We start from the raw sequence: 15190 nt of genomic DNA, 5'->3' as shown, positions 1-15190 counted from the left end.
ATTTCTGGAAACACAGGAACATAAGAACATGGGTAAGCCATTGAGATTGCTCCAATATTCAATACAATCACGGTTGATCATCCACTTTAGTGCCTTTTTGCTCACACTATCCCATATCCCTTTATAAAGAGCAAAGAAAAGTACAGCACAGGAACAGGCCCTTCGGCCCTCCAAGCTTGTGCCGATCATTACGCCCTAACTAAACTAAAAAAAAACCTTCTGCTCTTACTCGGTCTATATCCCTGTATTCCCTCCCTATTCATGTGCCCATCCAGATGCCTATTAAATTTGTTAATGTGCCTGCTTCCTCCACTCTTCTGGCAGCACATTCCAGGCACCCACCCCTCTGTATGAAAAGCTTCCCCCACACATCTCCCTTAAACTCTTTCCTTCTCACCTTGAATTTGTGCTCCCTTATAATTGACACTTCCATCCTTGGCAAAAGCCTCTTGCTATCCCTTACATATCTAAATACCATATGGCATTTATGTCACTGGTATTTAACTGTCAATCCTTGTTTTAAACATGCTCAATGACTGAGTTTGGACAATTCTCTGGGGCAGAGAATTCCAAAGATTCACAATAAGATTAAGAAGATAAGAAGATTCTCCTGATCTCAGACTTAAGTGGTAGCCCCAGCTCAAGACTCCCAGCCAAGGGAAACATCTTAGTAGCATCTACCCTGTCTGCTCCTTTAAATATTTTGTAGGTTTCAATGTGATTACCTCTCATTCTTCGAAACACTAGAGAATACAGGTCCAGCTTTTCCATCTCTCTTCATGGTACAGTGCCACCATCCTGGGAACAAGTCTGGTGAACTTTCATTGACTCCCTAAATGGTAATTATATCCTTTCTGGGACAAGTGGGCCAAACTGCACACGGTACTCCAGGTGGAGTCTAACTAAGCTTCTGTACAATTAAGTTACATTAAGTTCATCTTTCTCTACACCTAGCTATGGCTGTAACACTACATTCTGCACTCTTTCCTTTCCTTCTCTATGAACAGTATGCTTTGTCTGTATAGCGCGCAAGTAACAATACTTTTCACTGTATGCTAACACGTGACAATAATAACTCAAATCAAATTGAAGCAAGACTTCACTATCACAAGAGTAATTAAGTGCAATAATCGAGGCCAACATACCTTTAGCTTCCCTAATTGTTTTGTGAACTTGCATGTTAGCTTTCAGCAGCTGACGACGACACACAAGCCCCTTTGTACATCTACACTTACTAATCTCTCACTATTTAAGAATTATTCCGCACATCCATTCCTCCTACCACACTGGAGAACCTCATAGCTTTTCACATCATATTCCATCTGCCATTTTCTTGCCCACTCATTAAGTCTGCCCAACTCTTCTTCAAGCTGTTTTGCATCTTCCTCACAACACACATTCCCACCTAACTTTGGGTTATCTGCAAACTTGTAAATAATATCCTTCCTAAGATAAGGGGGGCATTTGGTTCTCAGATCCCAATCATTGATATATTTTGTGAACAGCTGGGGCCCAAGTTGTGATCCTTGTAGTACTAGCATTCTCCCTGCTACTGACGTCAGGTTAGCAGGTCTGTGGTTCCCAGTTTTCTCTCTCCTTGCTTCTTAAATAATAGGGTGACTTTTGCTATCTTCCAATCTGTAGGAGCCATTCTAAATTCTATAGAATTCTGGAAGACAATAACCAATGTATCCACAATCTCTATGGGGCAGCATGATGGCACAGTGGTTAGCACTGGTGCGTAAGAGCACCAGGGATCCAGGCTCAATTCCTGGCTTTGGTCACTGCCTGGGCCAAGTCTGCACATTCTCCTAGTGTCAGCATGGGTTTCCTCCAGGTGATCAGGTTTCCTCCCACAGACCGAAAGACATGATATTAGGTGCGTTGGCCATGCTAAATTCTCCCTGTGTACAGGAACAGGTGCTGGAGTGTGGCAACTAGGGGCTTTTCACAGCAATGTCATTGCAATGTTAATGTAAGCCTACTTGTGACACTAATAAATAAACTTCAAAAACTTTTCATCACTCTAGGATGTAGAATATCAGATCCCAGGGGACAATCTTACCAAAAACGTTCTAAGTGCCGAACAATTGTGAAAACAGAAGTGTTTCAGACCAGTGTTTTCGGTGAGAGAAAAAATATCAAATTTTATGATTTAGAAAAAAAGAGGCAAAGTGTGATTCTCACCCAGGCAATCCCCGATGCAGAGTGCTTAGCTCCCCACACACTGCCTCCCCTTAGGCATCTGTGGGCAGTTCCAGTGTGCAAGAGGCACTGTCCAAGAGGCACTGTCTCTCCACCTCCAATCAGCCAGGGGTTAGGAGGAGGGGAAGGAGGGGTGCTTCAATGTCTTCTAATCCTGCCAGCGAGGCCATCACGTCAGGTCCCCCCTTGATCCACGCCAGTGAGGGTTTTCACTTTCTGCTAGCTAAGCCGTTAAGGCAGGTGCGCCAGATGATTACATCCTGGGTTCACTAATAATATTTAAATTAGTGAATGAACATTAGAATCAGCCTTGCGTTCTTCTCAAGTGAGAGGCTGATTATGCCAGCAATTCAGTGCTGGTATCATCGTGAGAGTAGAGAAACCAGGTGCGAACCCAATTTTTCACCTCCCACACTGTCTTGCGGCTCACTATGCCAAGAAGATCACTCAAATCACCCACAGTCCCTTTAATTTCTCCAATACAACCTTCTTAATAATAGTGATTTTCTTCAATTCCTCATTCTCCTTAGTCCCATGGATCTCTAATTCAGGGAGTTTTTTGTATCTTCCACAGTGAAGACAGACATAAAGAAATAATTTAGCTTCTCTGCCATTTTGCTGTTTCCCATTATAAATTCTCCTGACTCTGCCTGTATTGGATCCATATTTATCTTAGTCAAAAGTTTTTTTAAAGAACATACTTATAGATTTTACAGCCTATTTTGTTACTTTACATTCATATTCTCTTCCCCCTATCTCTAACAGTCTGTTGGTCCTACTTTGCTGTATTCTAATAATCAGGTTTACTATCATTTCTGACAACTTTATAGGCCTTTTCTTTTTACCTTGTACAATCCTTAATTTTTTTGTTAGACAAGTTAACTGACATTTTTTGTGGGTTTTTGTGCCTTGAAAAAATGTATATTTGCTGTAAACAATGTAATAATTATTTAAAGGCTATCCATTGCCTATGTTCCATCTTTTAACATATTTTCCCAATCCACCTCAGCCAATTTGTCCCTCATACTTCCATTGTTTCCTTTGTTCAAATTTAAAACCCTAGTGCAGATTGAACCACCTCACTTTTAAATATAATCCCACACAATGGTTGCTCATCCCTAAGGATTACTTTAGAACAAGATTATTATTTAGTTAAACATAGTGCCATGGTTCATTCATGTTTTCATACATCTCCAGATAGATTGATAAATCTCCTCAGAACTAACTGATAAACAGTTGCGTTCGATGCTTCAAAAAGTACCATGACTAGTCAATACTCCACAATGCACAATAATTAAATGTTCATTGACAGCTTTTATCAAAGAACCACAGAATCCCTATCATGCAGAAAGAAACTATTCAGCCCACTGAGTTTGCATTCACTCTCCAAAAGAGCATCTTTTGCTTGTACCCTATCCCATAACCTTGTGCATTTAGCATGGCCAACCCACTTAACCTGCATATCTTTCCTCTGTTAAATACAAATTTCATGAGATGCGGGCTTCGCTGGCTAGGCCAGCATTCATTGTCCATCCCTAATTGCCCCTGAGTTACTGGTAGTGAGCTGCCTTCTTCAACCATAGCCATCCAAATAGTGTAGGCACACCCACAGGGCTGTTAAGGGGGAAGTTACAGGATTTTGACCATGTGCAAATCTGTGTAAAGCACAGGACATGATCATCAAGCTAGATTTGTATTGGATAAGAGCAAGTTTTGTGGCTTTCAGTGATGCATTAGATAGATCATTTTACTAATGCACCTAACTGAATTAAATTACAACCTGCAGTGTACAACACTGAATCAAAGCAGCAATGACTCATGATGAAATTCCATGCTCACTCTCCAAATTGTTGGTCAAAACAGCAACAAGAGGCAATGAAGATGATTTGGTCTATGTGATGCAAATTTGTAAAAGTTAAAGAAACATTAAATCAACAGCATAAAATTACAATAGATTTTCAAAAGCCATAGAGGTAGTTCTCCACTTTGAAGAGGTGTAGAATTCATGAGTATTCAGAGAAAACTGCTGGAAGAGTAGCTTTAATTGTAGTTTAAATAACATCAACACTTACATCTTCTGGTGTTTCAATCTCCTGTGGCTGCCCACATCCTTGTGGCTGTGTCCTCTCCAATCCAGATGCCTTTGCAAGTTTTGATTTCTGATTCTTCTGTTTAACTTTCTGTGCCCAAGATGTCAACCTTTAAAAAAATGATTATTATTTTGATGCTATTGGACACGCCCATGAAAATGAAGTTAAACTGTCTACAAATCTGGATCTCTGTTTTCTTCTACCTTACGATATGTTGGGTTGGATTTTCCTCTGTAATCTCATCAAGAATCAGTGAGGATCACAGCAAAGAATAAGGGAAAGTTTGGCTGGTGAAGCTTTCTGTTTTAAACACAGAAACCAAAAGCAACAAGAAGCAATTAAAAGGAATTGGTCATTCGGCCCTTCGAGCGTGTTCTGCCATTCAGTTTGATCACAGCTGATCATCAAATTCAATATCCTGATTCCCCCTCCCTCCATATCCCTTGATCCCCAAGGGCTATATCTAATTTCTTCTTGAAATCACACAACGTTTTAGCCTAACAACACTCTATGGTAGTGAATTCCACACACTCACCACCCTCTGGTGAAGAAATTTCTCCTCATCTCAGTTCTAAAAAATTTACCCCCTTATCCTCAAACAATGACCCCCAGTTCTGGAATCCATCATTTAGAACATTCTTTCTGAATCTATCCTGTCTAACACGATTAGAATTTTGTAAGTTTCAATGAAATCCCCTCTCACTCTTCTAAACTCCAGTGAACATAATCCTAACCAATTTAATCTCTCCTCGAATGACAGACATGCATCCGAGGAATCAGCCTGGTAAACCTTTGCTGCACTCCCTCTATAGCATGGACATCCTTACCCAGATAAAGACACCAAAACTGCACACAATAGTCCAGATTTGGCCTCACCAACACCAGATACAACTGCAGCAAAACAGCTGGAGATAATACATTCAGTTCTCTATACTCAAATCCTCTCACTATGAAAGCCATTTGCCTTCTTCACTGCCTGCTGTACCTGCAGGCTTACTTTCAGCGACTGATGCACGAGGATTCCAAGGTCTCGTTGAATATCCACCTCCCTCAATTTACACCGATTCAAGTAATAATCTGTCTTAATCCAAGAGCTTCAAGTTTTCAGGTGTCCAGATCACCAACAACTTGTCCTGGTCTCCCCATGCTGACACTATAGTTAAGAAAGCCCACCAACGTTTCTACTTTCTCAGAAGACTAAGGAAATTTGCATGTCAGCCACAACTGTCACCAACTTTTACGGATGCATCATAGAAAGCATTCTTTCTGGTTGTATCACAGCTTGGTTTGGCTCCAGCTCTGCCCAAGTCCGCAATAAACTACAAAAAGTCATGAATGTAGCCCAATCCACTATGCAAACCAGCCTCCCATCCACTGACTCTGTCTACACAAAGCAGCCAGCATAATTAAGGGTCCCACGCACCCCAGACATTCTCTCTTCCATCTTCTTGCATCAGGAAAAAGATACAAAAGTCTGAGATCACATACCAACCGACTCAACTACCGGAAATCGTCACTAGGACGCTTGCCAGTAGTTGTAGTTTTTTTTTCCCCTCAGGTTTATAAGCACCTACCTCCGTGTATCGGCCTCATTGTTCCTGAGGAGCAGTATCGAGAGGCAGCGATTTTTGGGCGTGAGAGGAGGCAGCAAAAAGGTACATTTTTCTGTTTATATTGTTTAACTTTTTATTTATAGTTTTAAAGTCGCGAGTTTCGGCAGTTTTTTTAAATTAGTTAGAAACCGGAAATCGTCACTAGGACGCTTGCTGGTAGTTGTAGTTTTTTTTTCCCTCGGGCCCCTAACCCTATAAATTAGTGTAGAGAGGATACCCGATCCTCTACACTGGTAGAGAATCCCACCCTCCCACCTCCTCTAACCTAATTATAAGTGTGGGGGAAGTTTTTTTTTATTTTATTTTTATTTTTCTGCTGGTAATTGCTTCAGGGATGGCAGTTCAGGCAGTAAGCTGCATCTCCTGTGGGATGTATGTGGTGAGGGAATCTAGTAGTGTTTCAGGTGATTTTACTTGTAGGAAGTGTGTTAGATTGCAGCTTCTGGAGGAGCGTGTAAAGGAGCTGGAGGTGGAATTAGAGGAACTCCGCATAATTCGGGAGGCGGAGGTGGAAATTGATAGGAGTTATAAGGAGATAGTCACTCCTAGAAATGAGTCTTGGGTCACTGCCAGGAAGAGGGGAAAGAAGCAAGCAGGGGGACAATCCCCTGGGGCTGTTCCCCTCCAAAATAGGTTTTTGGTCCTGAAGGCTACAGTTGAGGAGGAATCAACTGGGGATAGCCAAAGGGAGCAGGTCTCTGGGGGTGAGCCTAGTGTGAAAGCTCAGGTGGTTAGGGGCTGTAAAAGATTGGGCCTAGTGATTGGGGACTCCACAGTTAAGGGGACAGATAGGAGAGTTGGAAGTAAAGGTAGGGACTCAGGGCTGGTGTGTTGCCTACCAGGGGCTGGAGTCCGGGATGTATCAGAAAGGGTATTCAGGACTCTTAGGGGAGAGGGAGATCAACCCCAAGTTATAGTTCATGTGGGGACACATGACATAGGGAGGTTAAGGGAAGGGGATATTAAGCAGAGGTTTATGGAGTTGGGGTGGAAACTAAAGGCCAAGTCTGATAGAGTGGTTATCTCCGGACTCTTGCCTGTGCCACGGGATAGTTTAGAGAGGAATAGAGAGAGGGAAAGTTTGAACTCGTGGCTGAGGGGATGGTGCAGGAGGGAGGGGTTCAGGTACTTGAGCAATTGGGGCTCATTCTGGGGAAGGTGGGACCTCTATAAGAGGGATGGTCTACACCTGAATCAGAGGGGGACCAATATCCTGGGGGGTAAATTTGCTAAGGCTATGCAGGGAGGTTTAAACTGATTCGGAGGGGGGGTGGGATCCTGAGTAGAGGGGTTGAAAGTGAGGGGGGCATAGATGGGGACTGCAATGCACAGCATCGCAGGGGTGGGGTGGAGCAGGGTTTGAAATGCGTATACTTTAATGCGAGGAGTATTCGCAATAAAGTGGATGAACTTGCAGCGTGGATCAGTACCTGGGACTTCGATGTTGTGGCCATTTCAGAGACATGGATAGAGCAGGGGCAGGAATGGTTGCTGCAGGTCCCGGGGTTCAAATGTTTTAGTCGGAGTAGAGAAGGAGGTAGAAGGGGGGTAGGGGTAGCATTATTGGTCAGGGACTGTATCACAGTGTCAGAGAGGAAGTTTGATGAGGACTTGTCTGTTGAGGTAGTATGGGCGGAGATTAGAAATAGGAGTGGAGAGGTCACCCTGTTGGGAGTCTTTTATAGACCTCCTAAAAGTTCTAGAGAGGTTGAGGAAAGGATTGCAGAGACGATCCTGGTTAGGAGTGAAAGTAATAGGGTAATTGTTATGGGGGATTTTAACTTTACTAATATTGATTGGAATTGTTATAGCTCTAGCTCGTTAGAGGGGTCAGTTTTTGTACAAAGCGTGCAGGAAAGTTTTTTGACTCAGTATGTAGATACGCCAACTAGAGGTGAGGCTATATTGGATTTGGTGCTGGGAAATGAGCCAGACCAGGTGCTAGACTTGGAAGTTGGTGTGCATTTTGGTGATAGTGACCACAATTCGGTTACGTTCACCTTAGTGATGGAAAGGGATAGGCATGAACCTCGGGTCAGTAGTTTTAGCTGGGGGAAGGGTAATTATGAGGCTATTAGCAGAGAATTAGGAAGCATAGGTTGGACTAGGAGATTACAGGGACTGGGAACGTCCGAAATGTGGAGTTTTTTCAAGGAGCAGCTACTGCGAGTCCGTGATAGGTATGTCCCTGTCAGGCAAGGAGGAATTGGTAGGGCTAGGGAACCGTGGTGCACCAAAAAAGTAGTTTCGTTGGTTAAAAGGAAAAAGGAGGCTTACGTTCAGATGAGACGTGTGGGCTCGGGTAGTGCACTAGAAAACTTTAGATTGGCTAGGAGGGAGTTGAAGAGTGAGCTAAGAAGGGCTAAAAGAGGACATGAGAAGACTTTGGCTGATAGGGTTAAGGAGAATCCTAAGGCGTTCTATAGGTATGTCAAGAACAGAAGGTTGGTTAGGGCAAGATTAGGGCCAGTTATAGACAGCAGAGGGAAGTTATGTGTGGAACCGGAGGAGATTGGAGAGGCATTGAACCAATATTTCTCTTCGGTGTTCACGCAGGGGGACATGGATATAGCTGAGAAGGACACTGGGTTGCAGGGGAGTAGAATTGACAGTGTTACAGTTGATAAGGAGGATGTGCTGGATATTCTGGAGGGTCTGAAAATAGATAAGTCCCCTGGTCCGGATGGGATTTACCCCAGGATTCTCTGGGAGGCAAGAGAAGTGATTGCAGAGCCTCTGGCTCTGATCTTCAGGTCGTCGTTGGCCTCTGGTATAGTACCGGAAGATTGGAGGTTAGCGAATGTTGTCCCATTGTTTAAGAAGGGGAACAGAGACTTCCCCGGGAATTATAGACCAGTGAGTCTCACTTCTGTTGTGGGCAAGGTTTTAGAAAAAATTATTAGGGATAGGATTTATAGTTATTTGGAGAGTAATGAATTGATTGGAGATAGTCAGCATGGTTTTGTGGCAGGTAGGTCGTGCCTTACTAACCTTATTGAGTTTTTTGAGCAAGTGACCAAAGAGGTGGATGGGGGTAAGGCAGTGGACGTGGTGTAAATGGATTTTAGTAAGGCGTTTGATAAGGTTCACCATGGTAGGCTTCTGCAGAAAATGCAGATGTATGGGATTGGGGGTGATCTAGGGAATTGGATCAGGAATTGGCTAGCGGATAGGAGACAGAGGGTGGTGGTTGATGGTAAATATTTGTCATGGAGTTCGGTTACGAGTGGTGTGCCTCAGGGATCTGTTTTGGGGCCACTGCTGTTTGTAATTTTTATTAATGATCTGGATGAGGGTATAGTTGGGTGGATTAGTAAATTTGCTGATGACACCAAAGTCGGAGGTGTGGTAGATTGTGAGGAAGGGTGTCATAGTTTGCAGGGAGATGGAGTTTAATGCGGAGAAGTGTGAGGTAATTCACTTTGGTAGGAATAACAGATGTGTCGAGTATAGGGCTAACGGGAGGACTTTGAATAGTGTGGATGAGCAGAGGGATCTAGGTGTATGTGTACATAGATCGCTGAAAGTTGGGAATCAAGTAGATAAGGTTGTTAAGAAGGCATACGGTGTCTTGGCGTTTATTGGTAGGGGGATTGAATTTAGGAGTCGCAGCGTTATGTTGCAACTGTACACAACTCTGGTGCGGCTGCACTTGGAGTACTGTGTGCAGTTCTGGTCCCCACATTACAGGAAGGATGTGGAGGCTTTGGAGAGAGTGCAGAGGAGGTTTACCAGGATGTTGCCTGGTATGGAGGGGAGGTCCTATGAGGAGAGGCTGAGGGATTTGGGGTTGTTTTCGCTGGAAAGAAGGCGGCTAAGAGGGGATCTTATTGAAACATATAAGATGATTAGAGGTTTAGATAGGGTGGATAGTGATAGCCTTTTTCCTCGGATGGAGAAATCTAGCACGAGGGGGCATGGCTTTAAATTAAGGGGGGGTAGTTATAGGACGGATGTCAGGGGTAGGTTCTTTACCCAGAGGGTGGTGAGGGATTGGAATGCCCTGCCTGCTGCAGTTGTAAATGCGCCTAGTTTGGGGGCGTTTAAGAGATCCGTGGATAGGTTTATGGACGAAAAGGGATTGGTTTAGGTTAGTGGGTCATTGTTTTGTAACTGGTCGGCGCAACATCGTGGGCCGAAGGGCCTGTTCTGCGCTGTAATGTTCTATGTTCTATGTTCAAGAACAGCTTCTTCCCTGCTGCTGTCAGACTTTTGAACTCGCATTAAGTTGATTTTTCTCTACACCCTGGCTATGACTGTAACACTACATTCTGCATTCTCTCGTTTCCTTATGTTTTGTCTGTATCGCACGCAAGAAACAATACTGTTCAGTGTATGTTAATATATGCGTCAAAAATAAATCTAATCAAACCAGTCTTTCTATAATCGCTACCAAAGTGGATAACCTCACACTTATCCACATTATTCTGCATCTGACGTGCAGAATACCAGACTGAAATACTCTTATCCTGCAGTTGATTTTTGTCTACACCCTGGCTATGACTGTAACACTACATTCTGCATTCTCTCGTTTCCTTCTCAATGAATGGGATCTTAGCACCTATTTTGCCTTCAAATTAATTAATAACCATCATTCTCTTCTCCAGCAGTGTTGAGACAACTGTGTGCCTCTTCAGCACTTCTGGAGCCCAGATTGAATTAAGATTAATCAAATATGCATGGTGGCGTTCCAGTGTGATTCATTGCCATTGTCCAGTTATAAAGTCCCATTGGTTTTACAGCAAGATTGCCAATGAAGATGAGAATCGTTGAAAACACCATTAAAGGGGTTGAACTGGGGGAAGATTGAACCAGTAGTTTCATTGAAGGCCATGGCCAAGATTGGGGTTTTGCAGTGCTGAAAATAAAATGGTGACTGATGAGCTGGTGTACTGTCTGCTTCCTCCATTCGGGAATGTCAGAGCTGTTGCTTTTCAGCACTTACCACCACCTTCTCCATGGTGGTTCCACAAAGCAGCAGGCATAAGAGAAATCCATTAGGCACATGTGTCTGCCCCCATCGTTCTTTACATACAGCAGGCAGGCATGGAAGGAAAGATTTGTATTAATCCAATACCAGAATTGGAGTGTTCAGTCTGTGAGGCAACAACAACTATATTTATAAAGCATCAAAGAGTGGATTAAAGGAGAAAGGTGAGGTATAGAGTTGGAGGAGAAATTCCAGAGTTTGAAGGCAAAGCTGCAAATCGTAGATCGATTAAAATCAAGAGGATGGAATTATAGGAGTGCACATATCCTGGAGGATTGTAGATCTGGAGAAGATTACAAAGTCAGGGAAGGGCAAGGCATGGAGGTTCACCACGCAGATACCGGAGATGAGGGGGTGAGCTTATGAGGAGAGATTAAATAGACTGGGCCTGTACTCGTTGGAGTTTAGAAGGTTGAGGGGAGATCTTATAGAGGCTTACAAGATAGTGAAGGGGCTAGATAGAGTAGAGGTAGAGAGGTTCGTTCCGCTTAGAAAGGAAAACAGAACTAGAGGGCACAGCCTCAAAATAGTTGGGGGGGGTGCCATTTAGAACGGAGTTGAGGAGGAACTTCTTCACTCAAAAGGTGGTGAATCTCTGGAATTCTCTGCCCATTGAAGTGTGGAGGCTACCTCCTTGAATATATTTAAGCCACGGGTAGATAGATTTCTGATAGACAAGGGAATTAAGGGTTATGGGGAGGAAGCGGGAAAGTGGAACTGATCCACTGCAGATCAGCCATGATCTTATTGAATGGCGGAGCAGGCCCAAAGGGCTAGATGGTCTACTCCTGCTCCTATTTCTTATGTTCTTATGTAAACCAGAATCAAGAATTTTAAAGATGGATAGAAAGCTGGTTAGCAGATTGGAAGCAACAAGTTGGCATAAATGGGTCATTTTCTGATTGGCAGTTAGTGACTAGTGGGGTTCTGCTGGGATCTGTACTAGGTCCCCAACAGTTCATCTTATATATTACTGATTTGGAAGAGGGAACTGAATGTATTATCTCCAAATTTGCAGATGATACAAAGTTGGGTGGAAGGGTGAGTTGTGAAGAGAGATGCTTTTGCGTGATTTGGACAGGCTGTGTGTGAGATCATCTGCATGGCAGATGCAGAATAATGTGGATAAATGTGAGGTCATCCACTTTGGTAGCGATTATAGAAAGACTGGTTTGATTTGATTTATTTTTGACACATATTAACATACAGTGAAAAATATTGTTTCTTGCGTTGCATGCTCCTACAGCATGTGGGAAGTTGTGCAGATGCAAAATGCCCTCGATGATTACATGGAGATGGAGTTTAATGCGGAAAAGTGTGAGGTAATTCACTTTGGCAGGAATAACAGATGTGTAGAGTATAGGGCTAACAGTAGGACTCTGAATAGTGTGGATGAACAGAGGGATCTAGGTGTATGTGTACATAGATCCCTGAAAGTTGAGAATCAAGTAGATAAGGTTAGGAAGGCATACAGTGTCTTGGCGTTTGTTGGTAGGGGGATTGAATTTAGGAGCTGCAACGTCATGTTGCAACTGTACAAAACTCTGGTGCATCCGCACTTGGAGTATTGTGTGCAGTTCTGGTCCCCACATTATAGGAAGGATGTGGAGGCATTGGAGAGGGTGCAGAGGAGGTTTACCAGGATGTTGCCTGGTATAGAGGGAAGGTCCTATGAGGAGAGACTGAAGGAATTGAGGTTGTTTTCGTTAGGAAGAAGGCAGCTAAGAGGGGACCTTATTGAAACATACAAGATGATTAGAGGTTTAGATAGGGTGGACAGTGATAGCCTTTTTCCTCGGATGGAGAAAGCTAGCACAAGGGGGCATAGCTTTAAATTAAGGGGTGGTAGTTATAGGACGGATGTCAGAGGTAGGTTCTTTACCCAGAGGGTGGTGAGGGATTGGAATGCCCTGCCTGCTGCAGTTGTAGATGCGCCTAGTTTGGGGGCATTTAAGAGATCCGTGGATAGGTTTATGGATGGAAAGGGATTGGTTTAGGTTAGAGGGTCATTGCTTTTTCAATTGGTCGGCGCAACATCGTGGGCCGAAGGGCCTGTTCTGCGCTGTAATGTTCTATGTTCTAACCTTGAATGTGGATTTTTGGTGAAGACATCTAAGAGAAAGCCTTGTGGGGGAGGAGATTCCAAAAGTGTATTAGAGTTCCAGTGAGATCAGTTGACTCAGTATTTGAGAAATCTATAGAGATTTGTTTGGATGGCATCTGTCACTTGCCTTCTGAATGTGGTGTGTCTGATCACATTTTACCACTCAGCTTACATGGAATGTGTACTTATTGAGAATATTAGCAAACAAGATATATTTTGTAACTTATGCAATCCTTACAAATATGTATATATCTGTAAAGGTATAGAGAGGTTGAAATAATGTATTAACAGTTGATTTTTTTCTTGTTTAATAAATGTTCTGTTCTTTATTAAAAGTTAAATTTGGCATCCTGTGACTTTCTAAACAAAAAGTAAAAGTTAAGATCTATCAAGCTAGGTTCCACCTTGGGATATGACTTGTCTGGTAGTATCAGCTGGGATCGTAACTATAGATAGAATCAGTTTCCTGTGGTGAAAGGGTTGAGAAACCCAGATTTAACATGACTAGCAAAAGAACCAGATGTAAAATTAGGGAAAACTGTTTTTTTCTAAAAAAAAATGCACTGCCTGGGCAGAGTGTTGTGGCAGATTCAAACATCTTTTAAAATAAAACTGGATAAGCAACTGAAGGTAAGAAATTTAAGGATGACAGGGAAAGGGTTTGGGAGTGGAACTTGCCAAGTAATTCTTGCAAAGAGACAGCGTGGACTCAATAAGCTGAGCAGCCTCTTCTGTGCCATAACCATTCTAAGCAACATAGAATCCCATGAGGGGCGAGTGCACCAGCCTAACCCCTGCTATTCAACCTTTTGCCTGATGCTGCCAAGTTCCACACTGGGATCGAGGCCTCAAAAAAGACTTTTAAAGCTATTAGTTGTGATTCATTTGGATTTGGTTAAAAATAAACTCTCCACATTGTTACTGCCATCTTCCAAAATACAGATCCCATCATCAACTTCTAATTGGACAAACTGAAAGTTGTCGTGAGAGACAAATATTAATTTTAAAAACATTTCATTTAAAACTTTGTACATACCCATTAGCCTTATTCTGCATTCCATGCAGACCATCAGTCAGAGCTTTAATTTCCAAATTAGATTTATTGCTGCTTGCTTCCTGATTAGTCCTCATGTCTTGAATTGGTTTGTTTGGAAATTTAAGTGCAACAGAGTGTTCATCACCAGTGGCAAAAACAAATGATGCTTGTCCATTTTCTTTCAGGTGAGGAAAACCAGATCGTTTACGCTCAACAGGGACCGAATAATTTTCCTTCATATTCTGTGTACTGTTAGTAACATTTAATCTGGCCTTATTTGCAGTAACAAAACTGGATTGTGCAGAGGCTAAAAATGTTCCATATCCACTGGTCAGTAGTGTGTTGTCCTGAAGTTCTTTCTGTTCACGATTACACTCACTGGTAGCCATTACCTGTTCCTCTATTTCACTGCAATCAGACTGAACATCAGATTCTATTTTACATCCCTGTTCCTCCAAGTGATGACCATTATGAAATCCAGATGCAATTGAGTCACTTGCGAGTTCTGAAAAGGATGGCAATCTGGCTGTACAGTGTGCGAGACCAATGTCATTTTGTAACTGAATTAGTGCTTTGATTTCATCCTGGATAAGCTGGAAATAAAAGTATGTAAAAAAGAGTGAGTTGGCTCCTACATTGATAATACCATTTTACTATAGATCACAGTATTTCACAATGCAGTTTTCCCCTACCTATTGTGCCAGGCTGCAAGAATGTAAGTGCACAAATTATATTTTGGCATAGAGAGACATGAAAGTGGCTCTACTGAAAAACTGATTCTCAATTTTTTGGAGTTTTGGGGAGAAGAGTTCCAAAGTAATTTGTACTCTCAAGAAAAGTCAGCATATTAAAATTACATGTATATTTATCACATTCAACCATTTTTAAAATGTCTGTCTCTATTCCTCCCTCCTTATCATGCTCTAACACACTTGTACTTCTACTTCAGCAGAACACCCTATTGCACTATGGCAATGTTTTCAGTTTGTACACAACCCATCATTATTAGGTAATTTGTTATCACTTGGGTACAAGCATTTTCACTATCTCTGGGAATGTGAGATACAGAACTTTGTTTTGTGATTTTGGAAAGTAAACTGCTCAACATTTGGCAAATGTAGAAACATGTAGCAATGTTGTGAATACTGTACC

General features: G+C 42.6%; 1 protein-coding gene across 8 annotated transcripts in view; it reads right to left on the bottom strand.

Moving 5' to 3' along the window:
• Positions 1 to 15190, bottom strand: part of mphosph9 (M-phase phosphoprotein 9) — a 143927-nt gene that overhangs the window by 102217 nt on the left and 26520 nt on the right. For all 8 annotated transcript variants that reach the window (XM_080207941.1, XM_080207945.1, XM_080207947.1 and 5 more), the window contains 2 exons: positions 14039 to 14631; positions 4278 to 4404 (listed from right to left, as the gene is read on the bottom strand). In XM_080207941.1, the coding sequence (XP_080064067.1) occupies positions 4278 to 4404; positions 14039 to 14631 (720 nt within the window). The remainder of the gene's footprint in view (positions 1 to 4277; positions 4405 to 14038; positions 14632 to 15190) is intronic.

This window comes from Carcharhinus amblyrhynchos, chromosome 20, assembly GCF_965287045.1.
Source record: "Carcharhinus amblyrhynchos chromosome 20, sCarAmb.v2.hapA, whole genome shotgun sequence".
In the NCBI taxonomy this organism is placed as follows: domain Eukaryota; kingdom Metazoa; phylum Chordata; class Chondrichthyes; order Carcharhiniformes; family Carcharhinidae; genus Carcharhinus; species Carcharhinus amblyrhynchos.
This window is presented reverse-complemented; position numbering and strand designations above follow the sequence as displayed.